General features: G+C 35.0%; 1 protein-coding gene across 2 annotated transcripts in view; it reads left to right on the top strand.

Annotated features, from left to right (window-relative positions):
• Positions 1-10899, top strand: part of URI1 (URI1 prefoldin like chaperone) — a 99276-nt gene extending 88377 nt beyond the window's left edge. For both annotated transcript variants that reach the window (XM_043599124.1, XM_043599123.1), the window contains 5 exons: positions 665-833; positions 2263-2602; positions 4542-4684; positions 5473-5722; positions 9157-10899. In XM_043599124.1, coding sequence (XP_043455059.1) covers positions 665-833; positions 2263-2602; positions 4542-4684; positions 5473-5722; positions 9157-9339 — 1085 coding nt within the window. In that variant the 3' untranslated portion in view covers positions 9340-10899. The remainder of the gene's footprint in view (positions 1-664; positions 834-2262; positions 2603-4541; positions 4685-5472; positions 5723-9156) is intronic.
• Positions 10900-18951: the final 8052 nt, after the last annotated feature.

Below are 18951 nucleotides of genomic sequence, written 5' to 3'. Positions count from 1 at the left end.
TTTATCTCCTGCCCTCACATGAGGATTACAAATAAGATAAAGTAATTTAAAAAGGAGAAATGTTCATATACAAAATTATAGTCCAACTTTCCAGGGATTAGCTTCCATAGATTCCTCCTAGGGTATTTATGCCTGGCTGTGCCTAGAGTTGAAAGTATCCTGTGACAAGGCTTTGATGTGTTACTTTAGTAACTGAATTCTCTTGAGTAAGGATGGAAGATGTGTATTATTTGTGTTGAATTTTGTGTTATAACTAGGGTACATTGTGACCATTTTTGCTAATGCATTTTTGAAGCTTTCAGGCAGTTCTTCACAGTCTTTAATGTGCATATGAATCCTCTTGGGCTCTTGTTAAAACACAGATTGTGATTTAGCAGATCTGGGGTAGCCCTGAGAGTATATACTTCTGAAATGTTCTGCAGGAATATCAGTGTTGCTGGTCCTTGGACCACACTTTGAGTAGCAAGATTTTGAGAGAAATGGATCCTTGGAGTTGTCTTGCTTGCTTAAAAACCATGCATCCCCCCCCCCCCCGAATGCCCCTCCCCCCCCCCATCTCCATATCCCCTCTTCTCAGAAGAAAGTCTCACTAAGTCTAGGTTTGTGCTTTTTTAAAGGTGGCTATTAACAGCCATGTCTTTCCTTTTTTAAAAAAAAAAAATAGCAAAACACCGAATTGCCCATAAACCTCACTCCAAACCAAAAACTTCAGATATTTTTGAAGCAGATTTTGCAAATGATGTCAAATCCAAGGATTTGCTTGCTGATAAGGAACTGTGGGCTCGACTTGAAGAACTAGAGAGACAAGAAGAATTGCTGGGTGAACTTGATAGGTACCGAATGACAAATTATTTTTCCAAGAGATTTTGTTTCTAAACACATTTCCTTGTTAGTCTTTTTCCTCATTAATAAAACAATACATGCTCATTGAAGAAAATACATAAAAGTATAATATATTAAAATATCAATAATCCTCCCACTCGAAAATATGTATTAATTTTCTAGAATATTTTCTGTTAGGACTTGTGCATTCATGCACATGCCCATGCATATGTGTGGGTACAGAAATACTTAAAATCCGTATTCCTATGTTTTTAATAACAAGATTCAGCTATGTTTTGTATAATGAAGTACTAAGGTATATCATACAGTCGACATAATAATTATGGGTGTTTTAAGTATTTACAATTTAAATGAACTATTTTTATACTGTAGCCAGGATAATGCTGTATATCTAAATGACTTGTTAAAAAGAAAATTTGCTGTGGATTTGTTTGTTACTATAAAATGTTTATCCTTGCTTTCCTTTACAAACTTTTCTGTTTATTGAGCAGGCAGTTTGTAATTTGGTCAGGTAGTTATATATATGAACAACTTTTGCAAACTGCTGTTTGAAATATACATTAGCACTCACTTGGAATTGTCAAAATACTCAATGAAATCTATTACTACAGAAGTTCCTATATTATTTTGCTTAAATGATGCACTGTATGCAGTAATTAGTTTCTGTGAAAAATAGGACCTGAAGCACGAAGGATATATGTATATTTTTTTACATTTTACCTACAAATTCTTAGGTCTTTTTGATTAACTGATAATATTCCATTTTTTAAGATCCATCTTGAATCTTGTGATTTTCTTGGGCATGATTTTCTGTTTTTGCATGACGTTATTTCAGTTCTATTGCATTTTTGATTTTGTTATTTTTGTAAGGTCTTCAAATCCTTTGTAGAAATGAAGCATGAAAAATGTACATGTGTGTGTATAAATATAATTATATTCATGTGCATACATATAAATCCTTCAATATAAAAAGTTAAAATAATACATGCTTTAAAGTATTCCAAATATAGAAGTAGAAAATAATAATAAATAGCCCCAGTGTTAATAAACAGAAAATAAATTAGCCCCAGTGTTAATGTTCTGGGGCTATAATTTATGGTCTTTAAATACATATCTCTGTGAATTTCTTGCAAATTTCTTGATTGTATTATTTATATCATATTTACGTTGTGTGTGGCCAGTGTCCTCTTGCAAAGGTAAAAAAATCATCTATATCCTACTTATGTTTGAGTAACTACAACATACAGAATTAGCATAGAGGTTGTTGTTGTTATTTCAAAGCGTTCTTATCAGCTAGAATTCTAGTTAAAAATATCTTATTGAAAATCTTAATTTTTGCCCATTGAAATGAACTGAAAATTAGAATATGTAGTATTTTGATGTGTATGTTTGATCTTAGTTTTCTCTCTTTCTTATTAGTAAGCCTGATACTATGATTGCAAATGGAGAAGATACATCTTCTGAAGAAGAAAAGGAAGATCAGAACATAAATGTGCATGTGATGCACCAAGTAACAGACTCTGTTCATTCCAGCAGTTGTTATAAGGATGTTACACATTCAGAACTGTTCAATGGCCAAGTGAATAGTCAGTTGAACTGTTCAATGATTGGTTCAAATTCTTATCACAGTAATGAAGATGAAGAAGAAGAAGAAGATGATGATGATGATGATGATGGTGATAATGAAAATGATGTTTTAGGGGTTGGAGATCATTCTGTACCAACAATATATTTTTCTCACACTGTCGAACCTAAGAGGGTTTGTATGCTTTTTGTGTATAATTTAAATATTAACATAATTTAATATAAATATATTCTATAATATTCTTTAAAAGAACAGTGTTAGAGTAATTAATATTGTTGATAGTGCCAAATAATAAAATCATCTTTTGCCTCTTGTTCTGACCAATTTATCTAAAAAAACAGGGAGAAAAAGTCAATGTCTAGATAGTTCCCATTGGTCCTTTGTTCTTTGAAGACACAGTGGAATTTGAATTGTTTGGGGTCTGGAAAGGAATCAGATTTGAGTAGCAACTACTGTAGCTCCACCTGTCCTTCATTCAGAGAGTTTTCTGAGAATTTTAGAGTTAATTATATTGTGGGTGTTTTGGTGTATTTAGGATGTTGAAAGTGACTATATTAGCTACATTTTTAATTATGCCAGGTTGTTACTTTCTGTGTGGGCATGACATGAATAGGAGCATCATGAGCAAAGTGGAAAAGTTCAGGAGGAAGTAAAAAGTAGCTTCTTTTCAGATAAAGTAAATCTAAACATCTGTGGGTAATCGTGACTAGAATTTTGGCATTTAAGAACTGGGGGTTATTGTGAGATCTTTTTTTTTTTATAGTAGTGTTTATTTTTGAGAGAGAGAGCACAGAAGCAGGGGAGGGACAGAGAGAGGGAGACACAGAGTCTGAAGCAGGTTCCAGGCTCTGAGCTATCAGCACAGAGCCCAACGTGAGGCTTGAACCCATGAACTGTGAGATCATGACCTGAGCCAAAGTTGGATGCTTAACCGACTGGGCCACCCAGGCGCCCCTGTAGAGACCTTCTAATACAGGGTTTTTAAGCTTTTCTTTAGTATCAAAAGACTTTTTGTTCCCCTTGTACTTACTGTAGAATCCCACTATTTAAAATAGATCAAAACAGTTCTGATTGGAAGGATAGACTACCTTAAATCCATTCCCTTGCTCCCAGTGCTGCTCTGAGTAGCAACTGGGAATTCATCTTTATACTTAAGGCCTAGAAGTCCATAGACCTGGCTAGTAATACAACAGAAAGTCCTTTGTCTCAGTGCACTGGTCTTTGTACCACAAGATATCCGTGCAGGGATTGCCTGTATCACAGTTAAGGGTCTGTGGTATCAATCTTAAGTGTCTGTGATTATTATTTAATGAAACATGTTTAAAACATATCTGATATTTCTAAGGTCCCTTAAGTTATCCTGCTGTAGTATGAAGTGAAATAATTTATGGTTTTTTATATGTTAATACTTCAGACTAAAGGGAGCATCTTGTGAGTTCTTTAGAAAAAACTGACGTAATAGCCAGAAAAAGAAATTTGTTTTAGGATTCTTATTTCATGCTTTAAATTTTTCCTTATTTGCATGTTGATAAAATAGGAAGAATAAATAATATTTGTAGGAATTTTGTGAGGAAGAGCAGTCATTATTAATATGGAAAGTGCAGTGTTAGTGTTGAGTAGAAGAATGACATAATAATCCTACAGGGTTGGTTTTTATTTTTTAGTCCAATTTCTAAAAACTAGAGGTATTTAAAAAATTCCAAATAATTAAGCATTATCTAATATTGCTTTTATGACTTAAATTTTATATTTTCTTACCAAATATTTCTTTTGGTTAATTATGTTCTTTGTTTTGAAATGCATGATTTAAGCCAAAAATTTATATCAAAGTAATGGGGTGATATGAAAACTTATAATAAGTCTGTCATTTAATTTAAATGTAATTTGCTTTCTATATAATAATAAAATCCCTAAAGACTAGAATTGGTCATTAAAGAAGATATAATTTAATGCTGTAGAAGTGTGTTAAGGTAAGGACTTCTTAATCCTATAATAGTGTACATCATTTCATGTCAAAAACTGTCTCTCTTCTTTAATTATAAAGTTTATTTGTTTTAGTTTTAGCTTTGATTTAATTTCTCAGAAGGTTTGTAATTTGCTGTGAAATTTTTAGGTCCGAATAAATACTGGAAAAAATACCACTTTAAAATTCAGTGAGAAGAAAGAAGAAGCCAAACGTAAACGAAAGAACAGCTCTGGCAGTGGTCATTCTGCCCAGGAACTGCCTACCATCAGGACTCCTGCTGACATTTATAGGTGAGTGGTATTCACGGGCAACAGGACAAGCTGCCGTCCCCTTACCTCTTTTTGTAACTGAACATTTACAGGAGCAGGTTGCCTGTAACACAGAAGCCTGTCCATCACGGACAGGTGAGGGGCTCTGATCAGGTTGGCTTAGTATTTTAAAGGCTCTCTCAGGAGCTGCTGAGCCACCACAGCTGCCCAGTTCAGAACAGTTGGAACATTGCATGAGTTTCCCCTTTCCCCCCTCTTTGCCAATGCTATTAAAACATTCTCAATCTTTCTAGTGAAAAAATCATAGTATGTTAACTTTAGAAATGTAAGTTTGGGTTTCCAGTGGGCTGGAGCAGGGCTTTCCTGCCACAGCTATGATGATGCTTGCATGTGGTTTGCCTTTCCACGAAGTAAGTTAAGTATTGCTGTTCCAGTTTTTTGTTGTCTTGTTTGTTGAGAAAGTTATCATTTGGAAATACCTGTTTTCATGACCCATATTTGTAAAATAGTTAAAATTGCTAAATTGTTTTCTAAGTAGGTCTAGATTACATGTAGAATTTTGACAAATTAGACTGTTGTCACCCAGAACACGCTTATAAATAAAGTGCTGTATTAGGCCCCAAAAAATCATATTTTAAAGAATGTAAAATACATCATTTGAAGCTACAAAATTGTTGATTATGAAAATTTTAGATGTAAGTTTGAAAAAAAACACTCTAATTTCTAGAAAATATTTTTTAAAATCTTACAAATTCATCCTCGGTTTATGAGTTACCTAAAGCGCGTGTATATGTTCTTGGACATCATAGAGTCTTTGTTGATGTTGTGAATGGAGAATATGTTCCTCGTAAGTCCATCCTGAAGTCTCGCAGCAGAGAGAACAGTGTTTGCAGTGACACCAGTGAAAGCAGTGCTGCTGACTTTGATGACAGACGGGGAGTTCTGAGGAGTATTAGCTGCGAAGAGGCCACTTGTAGTGACACCAGTGAGAGTATTTTGGAAGAGGAACAGGAAGAAAACCATCACAAGAAACTTTTGCCTTTATCAGGAACACCTGAGGTGTGTGTGTATTGTTAACTCTTTATTTCGTATAGTATCTTTCATCACTTTTTGTGAGTGTAAAAAGGTGGTGATAGCAGGGCTCCTGGGTGGCTCAGTCAGTTAAGCGTCTGACTTCAGCTCAGGTTGTGATCTTGTGGTTTGTGAGTTCCAGCCACGCATCGGGCTTGCTGCTGTCAGCGCAGAGCCTGCTTTGGATCATCTGTCCCAGCACTTCCCCCTACCCCCAACTCTCTCTGTCTTTCAAAAATAAACATTAAAAAAAAAAAAGTGGTGTGTTAGCTCCATTTCAGAAGGGCATATCATTCATTTTCCTGATTTCACAGTTCACTTTTGGAGTCGAAAAGTTATTTCTTTAAAAGAGGCTCTCCTCTCCTTTTTAAAAAATTGCAGCTGCTATATCTCCCTGGTATGGTCTATAAATCTTTAATCTTACAATTTTTAAATTATTATTTTTTTTGTATAGTTATTTATTGAAGTTAATCAGCTGAGTAATGACATTGTTTATCTTATAGCTTCTTTAGCTGATACATATATTTAATCTCAAAAGTCATGGACCCTAATTCTAGGCTTATTCTTTTTTGATAATTAATAATTTATAAAAAATTAATAGCCACTAGCAAACACACAAATGCAGATATTATAATCTTAGTTCAAGAAAAATTTTTTGGGGGAAAAGTATTACTAGTCTTAAAGTTCTATTTTTGTAAAATAAGAATTTTAAAGTATCTTCGTTTGCATATACGTTACCTTTTTGACAAGAAGATCATTTAGCAGCTTATTTTAAACGAATTACTACTAGACCAAACTATAGTCATTTTATAATAGTTTATAGGTAGCAGATTATACTTTTCTCTTTTATGTGCTTTAGTTAAAGAAAAAAACTGTATGGCAGGAAATTATCTGAAGTCCTGTGTTTTGGCTTGTGCCAGTGACATATTTATTTTGGGGGGTTATGGAGCCATTTTACAATTTAAAGAAAGTTGTAGATCCTCTCCTCAGAAAAAGTCAGTGCACACATATACATTCTTATCCACCACATTGCACACACTTGTGTGTGGGGGGAATGGTACTGAGGGATCCCAAAACAAAAATTCCTATCTATGAAATAGTCATATGTTAGGGTTTCCATTATTCCCAGGGATGATTTCTTCAATTTTTTTTGTTCTGGGTGTATCTCAAATTTTCAGTTTATAAAGTATTTAGAAAAACTGGGGAACTCATACCTGTATCAAACTGATATACCCATTTGTGCATACATTCAATACATATAAAATATATATGTTTATATATAAATAAGCATATGTAAAACTTCTATTGCTTATACTGAATGGTAACTTAATGGTAATAATAGTACTAAATTGTCACTGGGGATGGAGATCATTAGCATTTAGGGACAGCATGTATGATTAGAATTAGAATGTTCTCCTCCCCATTATATCACCTGATATAATCATCTCAGTTGACGTAGAAAGTATCTCATTTAACAGTCTTCCATACTGTTAGAAAAACAGGTAATGGATGTAGACCTTTGCTACTTTTTATTTATTTAAGTTTACTTATTATGAGAGAGAGAGAGAGTGCTCCCGAGCAGGGGAGGGGCAGAGAGAGAGAGGGAGACAGAGAATCCCAAGGGTGCTCCACACTCAGCACAGAGCCCTGTGCAGGCTCGATCTCAGCACCATGAGGTCATGACCTGAGCTGAAATCAAGAGTCAGACACTCAACTGACCGAGCCACCCAGGTGCCCAACTTTTACTTTATAAGGACTTAGTGTATCATGGTATAGCTAGACCTCAAGTCTGGGACTTAGTTTTATTTCACTCTAACTAGCTTTGTACTTCATATTGAACAGTTTTGTTAGCATTCTAGATGCTATAAATTTTTTTTTAACATGAAAACAAATAGTTCATGCATATGACAAATACTTTAAAAGATCTGCTTTTCAGTATCTTTAAACGCCGAAGTGTCTCTTTTTTCAAAAGCATTTTTAATATAGTAAGAAGGCTCAGTGAGCATCATCCTATTTTATCATCCTATTTTATCAATAGGAGTTTTGAGAAAGTAGACTTTAAGTTTCTTTTAAGAGCTTGGATTTCACCCAAGTTCTTGAAATACTGTGGGAGGGTAGGCACATTCTTGTTTTTTCATTTCTTTGGTGGGGCAAGGTGGAGGGGATGGCTTTTTAAACTTTTCAGGTGATACACTGTCTTAACTCAGTTTGTACTCTTGGTAGACAAAAGCAAGCAAAATACACATGAAAGTTTAGGTGTCAAATTTTACTTTGTATGTAATGAGTTTTTAGAAGATGAAAGGTGGGGGGGATCCAAATACCAGAGACCTTAAAAATAAAATTGTTATCAAATCCTTGGTTTTTACAGATCTTTATGTAAAAAGATATATGAAGATGTATGTATCTTTGGTTGTATTTCCAGCATTTTGTACACATTACTTTTGTTCCAGTTGAACAAACAGTTGACTACATTACATCCAGCAAATATCCAGCTGAAACGAAAGAACCATTTTGTGTGTGTGTGTGTGTGTGTGTGTGTGTGTGTGTGTGTGAGAGAGAGAGAGAGAGAGAGAGAGAGAAAGAGAGTGTGTGGAACATCTGATTTCCATCATTGAATTAAGTGTAGCAAATTTTGAGACTGATGCTGTCTCCACTAGTATCAGCACTTAATTTTTCAGTTTACACTGATCTCTTGAGTAAAATTGAGGCAAGATGCAATAAAATATTCCAAGTAATTGCATACATGGACACCACCTAAGAGATGTCACTACTGCTGAAAAGTAAGCTATTGGCTAGCTGGCAGCATGGCCTCCATAGGATAGCTCATTCGTCAGCTCACGTTTGACACCCTAATAGCATTTTTTAGTTTAATACATTAGTTCTCACGTCATGGTCTGGACGTGAATGTATGAAATTTGGGGACCTTTTATATACCCATTTTTGTTTAATCCCAGATAAAACATTCATTTTACATTTTGCTTTCTTACACGTATATTATAAAAATCTATTTATATTTGGTGATGTCATTAAGATACATTTTAATGGTAGTTGATTTCTCTAAACAGTTTATATTTTGATGTGTATTTACCCAAGAATCTTAAGAATTCATTTTTTTTTTAACATTTATTCATTTTTTGATAGAGACAGCGTGAGTGGGGAAGGGGCAGAGAGAGAGGGAGACACAGAATCCAAAGCAGGCTCCAGGCTCTGAGCTGGCAGCCCAGAGCCCGATGTGGGGCTCGAAGCCATGAACCATGAGATCATGACCTGAGCTGAAGTCGGATGCTTAACCGACTGAGCTACCCAGGCGCCCCAAGAATTTACTTCTAATGAAAGGAAATGTCTAATTGGCAAATACAGGATCAAGATTTTGTGGGCATCTTATTTGATTTTATTACCATAATCTGACTTTTGTCTTCTAGGCTTTTTCTGGAACTGTAATAGAAAAAGAATTTCTATCGCCCTCCTTAACACCACACCCAACCATGGTTCATCCTGTGTTACCCACCATTCCAGAACGAAAAGAAGTCTTGTCAGAAATATCAGAAGAGACTACCAAGAGGGTTTCAAAGTTCAAAGCTGCCAGATTGCAGCAGAAAAACTAGGGCCTGCCAAGGAGTTTACATCCTAGAACCTCGTTTTGCATTTCTTTAGAATCTGTATAGCAAAATATGTTACATGTAGTTGAAATAAGGCATCCTGAATGCATTTGGCAGCAAGTTCTCTTACTGTTATCAGTGGTATTAAAAAGAAAGTAAATGTTTGAATACTTTAATATTCAGCTTGTTTTGTTAATTCTCTGAATACTGTCAATACTGTTGTCTAAGTTTTCTTAGGATGCGGTGGCAGTATTTGGAATTATTTTTCAAAGAATACTGTTCATATGTATTGTTTTTGTGTTTTGAACTAAATACAGGCAGTTTTGTGCCAGCTGTGAAGTTGCGCATACCATATGGACCATTTTAAGGAAACTTTTAAAATTTCAAATAGATTCAACAATTATATTCCTTACTTTAGCATTTTAAAGGCACTTTAAAAAAATCTACTTCTTGTAGGTTTTGCAGCTAGGTGGCTATTTAAAAAACCTCTCTCTCCCCTTTGACTGTCATTCTATCATCTCTGAGGCAGAAAACTACATGTACCCTTTGGGAAAGTTTCTTTGATTGGAAGAATGGTATTTTGTAAAACATTTTTTTTTTCAAGTAAAAATTTTATGAAACTTGGTCTCTAAAATGTGAGCTTTATGATTCAGAGTTGAATTATAGAAATAAATGTCTTTGATTCATATGTATGCTACATGCACCACACAATGAATCCTTGAATTCTTACAATTCCATAGGCAATTCTTCTCCCTTAAGTTGTTCACTTTTAACTGGCATTATATTTTGGGAGAGAAGGAGAGGTTGTGTAGATGCTAAAAAAACCATTTTTTTAAAATAAATTTTAATTTTAATTTTTCCACCATTGTCATTCTCCAGGGCTACTTTCTTACTAGTAAATAATTGAAATAACATATTGACTGTTAGCAAAAATCTTTAAAATAAAGAGAAATTTATTCTAACATTGAAAGTTATACTGCAAGTGTTAACCATTAGCTTGATGCATGCTGAAATGTAGCTTTTAAAAAGCATTCTGCATTAGTGCTAAAATAAGCCATCAATGCCAGTCCACCCTCTATTCATGGCTAAATATTTAAGGTTATTTATAGCTTCTTTAATGAATTCTTGCTTAAACAAAGTGAAATTATGTCCTAGAAAAGTAGAAGCTATTTGTAACTAGAACAGCACAACTGTAAAAGTTTTATGAATATGTATTTTAATAATAAGGGGGTGAGCCTGAATCTCCACAAGTTAATGGATAACTCAGAACAGAGGACTGATTTTGAAAGATAGCCTAGAAATGTAGAAGACTTGTTCTTTAGTAAATTTTAGTCAACTGTGCATATATTTTTAGTTAAAACTTTCTCTCAGCCCCTCCCCCACAAAAAACCAAGAATACCATCACACACACTCAAAGGAGCTCCTGACTCCCAAATGAAATGTTATTCAAGTGAGCTGTGCTAGATCTTTCCCCCAGTAACAAAGTTTGTTGTGGGACTATTGTGATATTCTTTACAGACATGTAATTTCAAGAGTACTGTCATTAAATAATTTTTCATAATTTGAGCCTGTCGTTGTTTATGTATTATGTTACTTCTTGCAAATAAGATGTTCCCTCATAGAACAAGATGGTAGTAGAAGCAAAGGAAAAGTGTTGATAACATTTTCTTATGTCTTGCTGAAGGCCAATGAAGTGGTGTAGCCCCATTTCATAGCCTCAGTCTTACAACAGTTTCAGCTGTAACTTAGCGTAGCTTTATCATGTTAAATTCACGTTTCAGTGGGTTAAAATGAAGCTGGTCATAAGTGTTCTCTTTTAGACCATTGTAAAACAATAGCAGAATTTTTTTTTAAATTTTGAACTAATTTTAGACTTCTAGAAGAATTGCAAAATAGTACAGTTTCTGTATACCTCTTACTCAGCTTCTGCTAAATTATAATGTATATCCACAATACAGTTATGAAAACCACAAACTTGATGTTGGTGCAGTGCCATTGACTGATTTACAGATCTTATTTGAATTTCACCAACTTTTTCACTAGGTGTTCTTTTTCTGTTCCAGGACCCTATATAGGATCCCATCTTGGCGTTTGTTTATTACTGCTCCTTAGTCTGACAGTTTCTTGTTTGTTTGTTGTTTTTTATGACTTTGAAGTATTGGAAGAGTACTGGTCAGGTATTTTGTTGGATGATCCTCAGATTGAGTTTGATGTACTCACATAATTAGAATGAGGTTTTGCATTTTTGGCAAGAATATCACAGAAATGCATCATATCAAGAGGTGCATTTCATTGTGTCATTTCAAGGGGTCCAGAATTCATTATGTTAACCTTGATCACTTGGTTAAGGTGGTGTCTGCTGGGTTTCTCCACTATAAAGTTACTGTCTTTTCCTTTGTAGTTAATAAATACCTTTTAGGAGATACTTTGAGATTATGCAGATTGGTTTTTTTTTCTCTTTAATCTTAAGCCCGATAATTTTTGCATTCATTGGTAGATCTTGTCTGCAACAGTTATTACTGTAGGATTTGCCTAATGGTGATTTTGTTTTGCCTGCCCTTCCTTCCTTCCTTCCTTCCTTCCTTCCTTCCTTCCTTCCTTCCCTCCCTCCCTCCCCCTCCCCACCCCCAATTTAATGTAGTGGAGGGGCTCCTCTGAAGCTATTGTAATGCTTCTGTTGAGAATTAATTAGCTTTATTAACATCAAGATGTCTGGGTACTTTATTTTTTTTACATTTATTCCTTAGAATTCTTTTGTAATGAAAAGATGTGCCGTTCTCTCCCCACCCCCACCCCTGCTGTTTATTAATTATATCAGTATGAACTTGGATATTTATTTTAGTCTATGGGTTAAGATCCAGTTATCATTGTTTTGTTTGTTCACATTGTTCTACATTTGACCATTAGGAACTTCTTTGAGTTCACACCTGACCCTGAATTCTTTCAAGAAATCACCATATTTTTGTTTGAATATTTTTAACTCCACAAAATGTTACAGGCTTATCTTATATTTTTCCTGCTCCAGCCTTAAGATCATCAGTCACTTCTCCAGGGAGCCCCTATTCCTTTTATTGGAGAAAGTTGTTTAAAAACCACCATTTCTCATGTGGGTGTGGGTATTGCCATTGTGGTGTCATTGCTAGAAACCCTTCCTCAGTAGTTAGAGCTAGGAAATTATGTATACTAACCACTGCATGTGTTTACATATGTCTGTTTCTGTATGTTAAAAAACATACAAGTTTATACTGACACTTCTATTCTAACGTCACAGGATTTGTTCCAGTTTTTCCTTATTTGTGACTTTTTTCTCCCAACAGTGAGAAACCTGCCTTTTACTATCTACAAGGTATTTGCCTATTTTTTATTTATTTTTTTAAGGAAATTTTTAAAGTTTGTTTATTTTGAGAGAGAGAGCATGTGTATGTCCTTGGGGGGTGGGGAGGAGCAGAGAGAGGCAGAGAATCCCAAGCAGGCTCCACGCTGTCAAGTGCAGAGCCCAATGTGGGGCTCTATCCTGTGAACCATGAGAACCTGTGAACCTGAGCCGAAATTGACTCGGATGCTTAACCGACTTAGCTACCCAGGCGCTCCCCATCCATCCTCTCTCTCCCTTTCTCTCTGCCCTTCTCCCCACCCCGCCCCACCAGGCATGTGTGGACGTGCACATTCTCATATTCTCTCTCTCTTTCTCAAGATAAATAAACTTAAAAAAAATTTATGCACATAAAAGTAGTTTCAGAGTGCTAATTCTTATTCCCAGGAGAAACATTCATTAACTACATTGCACTATTTATGTTATTTTTTTTCTTTAGCTATTAGTCAAGAAACTTCTCCAAAGTTGTTAGTTTTTTTTTCTTTCTCCCCTCACTGATTGTTACTCATTTGTAATATGAATATTACAAATGTTACAGATATTAGGTTCATTTGTTACTGTTTGTGTTCCAGTTTGGATTCTCCACATCCTTGTTGGTGTTAATGGTTTAACTTGGTGGTATGTGAGGGGTATGTGAACTTTAATGTGGTTCTGACAGTCACAACTACATAAAAAGGTAAACATGGAGAAGTGTCACACCTTCTTCTTGCCTGCTACCCTGCTTCCATTCCCATCTTGCTATCACTTCGCCACCTACCCACTGCACATACCAGTCTCTCTATTTTCTCTTCCATTGCACTTTTTTCCTCTCAGTTAATAGTATGCTCTGGTAATCACTGTATGTCAGTTTATAGAGATCTTCCTCTTTTTTTTTTTTAAACAGATTTTGTATTCTCTTAGGTAGTTGTAACATGGTTTATTCAGCACTTTCTTTGGGCATTATTCCTGGTATTTTGCAATTACAAACAACGATGCAATGAGCAAGTTCAGTGTATGTGTATCTTTGTGCATTGAAGGGGTATCTTCAAGGTAGATTCCTAGAAGTAGGATTGATGGGCCATGTGCATAATTACTCTATGACTTCTTTTAAACAGTGTAAAGTCTGTTTTTGAATGTATTCTCATATTAAGGACATGGTTTTAACATGTATGTTTGCATATCTACATTCATTGATGATTCTTTGATAATAACTCTGTGACACTAGTATCCTAAAGGGACTTCAAAAAGTCAAAAATATTAAGTATAGTGATCATGTTCATTTTGCTATATTTTTATTTATTATACTTTTTGGGGAAATTGGTCATGCATGTGATTTATAAGAGCTTTCCATTCATTGGAATATTTCCAAATTTTATTTTTTTTAATTTAAAAAATGTTTTTATTTTAGTGTGTACAGGGGAGAGGGGCAGAAAGAGAGAAAGAGAGAATCTTAAGCAGGCTCCATGCTCAGCAAGGAGCCCGATGCAGGGCTCAATCCCACGACCCTGGGACCATGACCTGAGCCGAAATCAAGAGTTGGACACTCAACTTGACTGAGCCACCCAGGTGGCCCTGGAATATGTCCACATTTTAGAAGTGCATATACCTCATTGTATTAGATTTATTTTTCTCTTCGAAGGAACAACTTTTCAAGGATACTAATCTTTATCTGTGTGTTCTTTTGGTGAGTAACATATAGACTTTCAATTGAATGCTTGTTGAATGAATTCTTTAACTACAACAGATATTTGTGGTTTATATATTTAATCTGTTGGCCAATATTGTCGAGTTTTTACATTTTACAATGCTTTCTCAGTTTAAATTTCATCTTCTAGGAAGATCATTAGGATATGAAGGAGTTTTTGTAGTTCCCTTAAATAATCGATGGATTTGTAAGGAACTGCATAATATTTTTGAGCACTTACTATGTGTCACATATTTTTTGTGTTCTTTATATGGACTGTTTCATTTAATGCAGTAGCCCAGTTAGGTAGATACTGGTTTTTTTTTTGTTTTTTTTTTTTGTTTGTTTGTTTTTAATCCCCTCTATTTTAGAGATGAGGAAACTAACTCAGATTAAGCAACATTTTAAGTCGCAGGGCTGTTAAAGTGGTGGAATTCGGATTTAAAGCCAACAGCTTTGCTCCATAATCAGCAGTCTTAACACACGTTTTTGACATTTAAGTTGTCTGCCTTCTAAACAAGAGCAAGTAGCTAGTAAGAAAATATGTGATCTCTAGAACATCTGAATACTTGCTGACTCATTGTGAGGCCACCTTTTAAAAAATCTGAATTGGAAACCTGCTCTGTTTCTTAAACACACGTTAAGAGAGTTCATTTTGACTTGGTGGAATGGAGGTGGAGTTTCAACTATGTTGTTTGGCCATATGTGTAAAAAAAAGGAGTGTGCAGAGAGAAAACAGGAAAAGTATAAAGAGAAGTAATCATTGTACCAGTATTTCATGGTAAACGACACATTTTTAAAATGTGAATTTAGGCATTATGTGCGTTTAAGTATAGAATGAGTATATTCACAATCCAGTGACCTCAGAGTGACCCTCCTTGTCCTTAATATTTTTTTTGCCTTACCGTATTTCATATGACATTAATGTAGCTAGCTAAATATTTTTCTAGTATAACAGTTTCCATCTTTTGTGTGTTTGTGATACCTCTCTGTTTTTGTCTTTTTCTGTGTACATACCTGGGCATAATAGTAATATTATATTGTTACTGTAAACTGTTCTTAACCTGACAATGCTTTGTTAAGTGTAAGTTTATTGTAATCACTCTTACTGGGACTTACTCTACTATTTGGGCATTCTGTTTACCCTGATTATTTTAAGTGCTTTTTGTTTTCCTGTTATCTCTACTGATTTGGAAATTATGTATTTGCTATATTTTAATTTTTTGACACTCTCCTATAAAAATGTGCACCTTTTTTTGGTTCTGTTTTTTTCTAACAGTTTTATTGAGGCATAATTTATATACCATAACATCCATTTTTAAGTGTGCAGTTTAGCGTTTTTCAACTTCAAGTTGTGCTGCTATTACTACAACCCAGTTTTAGAATATTTACATCATGCTAAGAAGATCCGTTGTACCCATTTACAGTCAGTTCCTATTTATATCTCCGCCTCAGGCAACCATGAATTTGCTTTCTGTAGATTTCCATTTTCTGCACAGTTAATATAAATGGAATTGCACAATATGTAGTCTTTTGCATCTGTCTTTGATTTGGCGTCAGGTTTTTGAGGTTCATCTGTGTTGTCTTCTGTGTCCTTAGTTCCTTCTTGGTCCTGCATAGTATTCCATTGTATGGACATACCACATTTTGTTTATTTCATGGTTGACGAACATTTGGATTGTTCAGTTTTCTGGCTATTATGAATAAATGCTGTGAAAATTCATTCTGCCAGGTTTTGTGTGGACATACGTTCTTTATTTCTCTTGAGTAGATAACGTATGAGTGGGATTGCTAGACTAGATGATGAATTTAGGTTTAGCTTTTTAAGACATTACACAGTTTTCCCAAGTATATTTTTATATGCCTCCAATGTATGAGATTTCTAGTTTCTCCATATCCTTGGTTACGTGGTATTGTCTTTTTCATTCTAGCCATTCTTGTGGCTGTAAAGCATTATTTCATTGTTTTAAATTTGCACTTCTGTATTGACTAACAATGTTGAGAACTTTCATGTGCTGTTAGCCATTGTGTCTTCCTTGTAGTGTCTATTCAGATTTGTTGCCCATTTTTTAAAATGTTTATTTATTTTGAGAGAGAGCGTGTATACGCATGAGTGGGGGAGGGGCAAAGAGCAAGAGAATCCCAAGCACGCTCCACACTATCAGTGCAGAGCCTGACATGGGGCTCAAGCTCATGAACTGTGAGATCATGACCTGAGCTGAAATCAAGAGTTGGATGCTTAACTGACTGAACCACCCAGGCGCCCCAGTTGTGCTCATTTTTTAATTGGATTGTTTTTTATTATTGAGTTGTAAGGGTTCTTTACATAGTCTAAATACAAGTCTTTTATCAGATATGATTTGCAAATATTTTAAGTCTGTGACTTTGATTTTTTAAATGGTGTTTTTGAAGCACAGGTCTTTGGTTTTGAACAAGTCCAGTTGACAATTTTTTTCTTTTATGGATTTTCCCCCCCCTCTTCCTTTCCTTCCTTCCCCTTCTTTCCCTCCCTCCCTCCCTCCCTCCCTCTCTCCTTCCCTTCCTTTCCTTTCCTTTCCTCCTTTCCTCCTCCCTCCCTTCCTTCCTTCCTTCCTTCCTTCCTTCCTTCCTTCCTTCCTTAGAACTCTAAGGATTTGTCTCCTGTGTTTTCTTCTAATATAGTTTTAGCTCTTAGAGTAAGGGCTATGATCATTTTGAGTTAATTTTTGTGTATGACATGACACAAGGGTCTAAATTCAACTGGATACCAACCCAGTTGTCCCAGAACCATTTGTTGAAAAGATTGTCTTTTTTACAGTGAATTATTTTGGCATCTTTTTTGAAAATCAGTTGATTGTAAATGTGAAGCTGTTTCTTTGTGTACTCCCAATTATGTTTCATCTCTTTGTCTATCCTTATATCAGAGCAAAATGGTCTTTATTTACTGTGGCTTTATGGTAATTTTTCAAATAAGAACTGTTAAGTTCTCCAACTTTGTTCTTCTTCAAAATGTTTTTGGCTATTCTGAGTCCTTTGCATTTCAATGTAAATTTTAGGATCATCTTATCCACGACTGCAGAAATCCTGTTGTTGTTTTTTTTTTTTTTTACAGGATTTATATTAAATCTATAGATAATTTTGGGGGAGAATTGCCATGTTCATATTGAGTCTTTAATCCAGGAACATGAACCATTTCTTCATTTATTTGGATCCTCATTAATTCTCTCAGCAAAATGTGGTGTAGTTTTTAGTGTACAGTTCTTAAACTTCTTTTGTTAAATTTATCCTAAGTCTTTTATTTTTGATGCTGTTATGAATAGAATTGTTTCCTTCATGTCATTTTGCTGGTATGTAGAAATACAATTGACTTTTGTATATTGTGTTTGTCTCCTGCGACCTTCCTGAACTCAATTATTAGTTTTTGTCACAAGGATGTGTGTGTGTGTGTGTGTGTGTGTGTGTGTGTGTGTGTGTGTGTGTGTGTTCCTTAGGATTTGCCACATACAGGATCATGTTATCTGTGAATAAGGAGAGCTTTACTTCTTTTTGTCCCCCTTCCGACTTCCTTTTCTTTTTCTTGACAGATTGCACTGGCTAGAACCTCTAGTACAGTATTGAATAGAAGTGGTATGGGGTACCTGGGTGGCTCAGATGGTTAAGTATCTGACTCTTGATTTTGGCTCAGGTCATGATCTCACGGTTCCTGAGATCGAGCCCCGTGTTGGGCTCCATGCTGACAGCATGAAGCCTCTCTCTCCTTTCTCTTTGCACCACCCCCCTCTGCTTGCACTCTCTCTCTCTCTCAAAATAAATAAAACTTATTTTAAAAAGTGGTAAGAATGGACATCTTTTTCCTTATTGGTGATCGGTCTTTCACCATTAAGTGTCATGTTGGCTATAGGTTTTTCATGGATACCTTTTATTAGGTTGAGCAAATTTCCTTTTATTTCTGATTTGTTGGAGTTTTCTATCATGGATGGGGCTGGATTTTGTCTTTTTTTCTGCATCTGTTGAGATAAACACATGATTTTTCTCTTTATTAATATGGTACATTACATTAATTGTTTTTCTGATGTTAAGCCAACCCTGCCTTCCTGGGATAAATCCCACTTTGTGTAATCCTTTTTAGATGTTATTGTATAATCCTTTTGTTGTATATTGTGTAATTAATTCAGTGTTCTGTAAAATCCTGTCTATATGTTATTGAATTTGGTTTGCTGATATGTTGTAGGGGATATTTGTGTATATATTCATGAGAAATACTGGTTTGTAGTGCTCTATTCTTGTGATGTCTTGTCTGTCTTTTATATCAGGGTAACACTGGCCTTGTAAAACAGGATAAGCAAGTGTTTCTTACTCCTAAATAAGTTTGTGAGGAGTTGGTGTTATTTCTTCTTTGTTTGGTAGAATTTACCAGTGAAAATGTCTGGGCCTGGGCTTTTCTTTGTGAGAAAGTTTATAATTACTGCTCAGTTTCTTTACTTGTTATAAGTCTACTTGAATTTTATATTTCTTTATGAGCCCATTTTGGTAATTTTCACTTTCTAGGAATTTGTCCATTTCATGTGAGTTGTCTGGTTTGTTAGCATATGTTCATAGTATT

This window comes from Prionailurus bengalensis, chromosome E2, assembly GCF_016509475.1.
Source record: "Prionailurus bengalensis isolate Pbe53 chromosome E2, Fcat_Pben_1.1_paternal_pri, whole genome shotgun sequence".
Taxonomy (NCBI): Eukaryota; Metazoa; Chordata; class Mammalia; order Carnivora; family Felidae; genus Prionailurus; species Prionailurus bengalensis.
The sequence above is the reverse complement of the archived record's forward strand: the minus strand, read 5'-3'. Positions and strand labels throughout refer to the sequence as shown.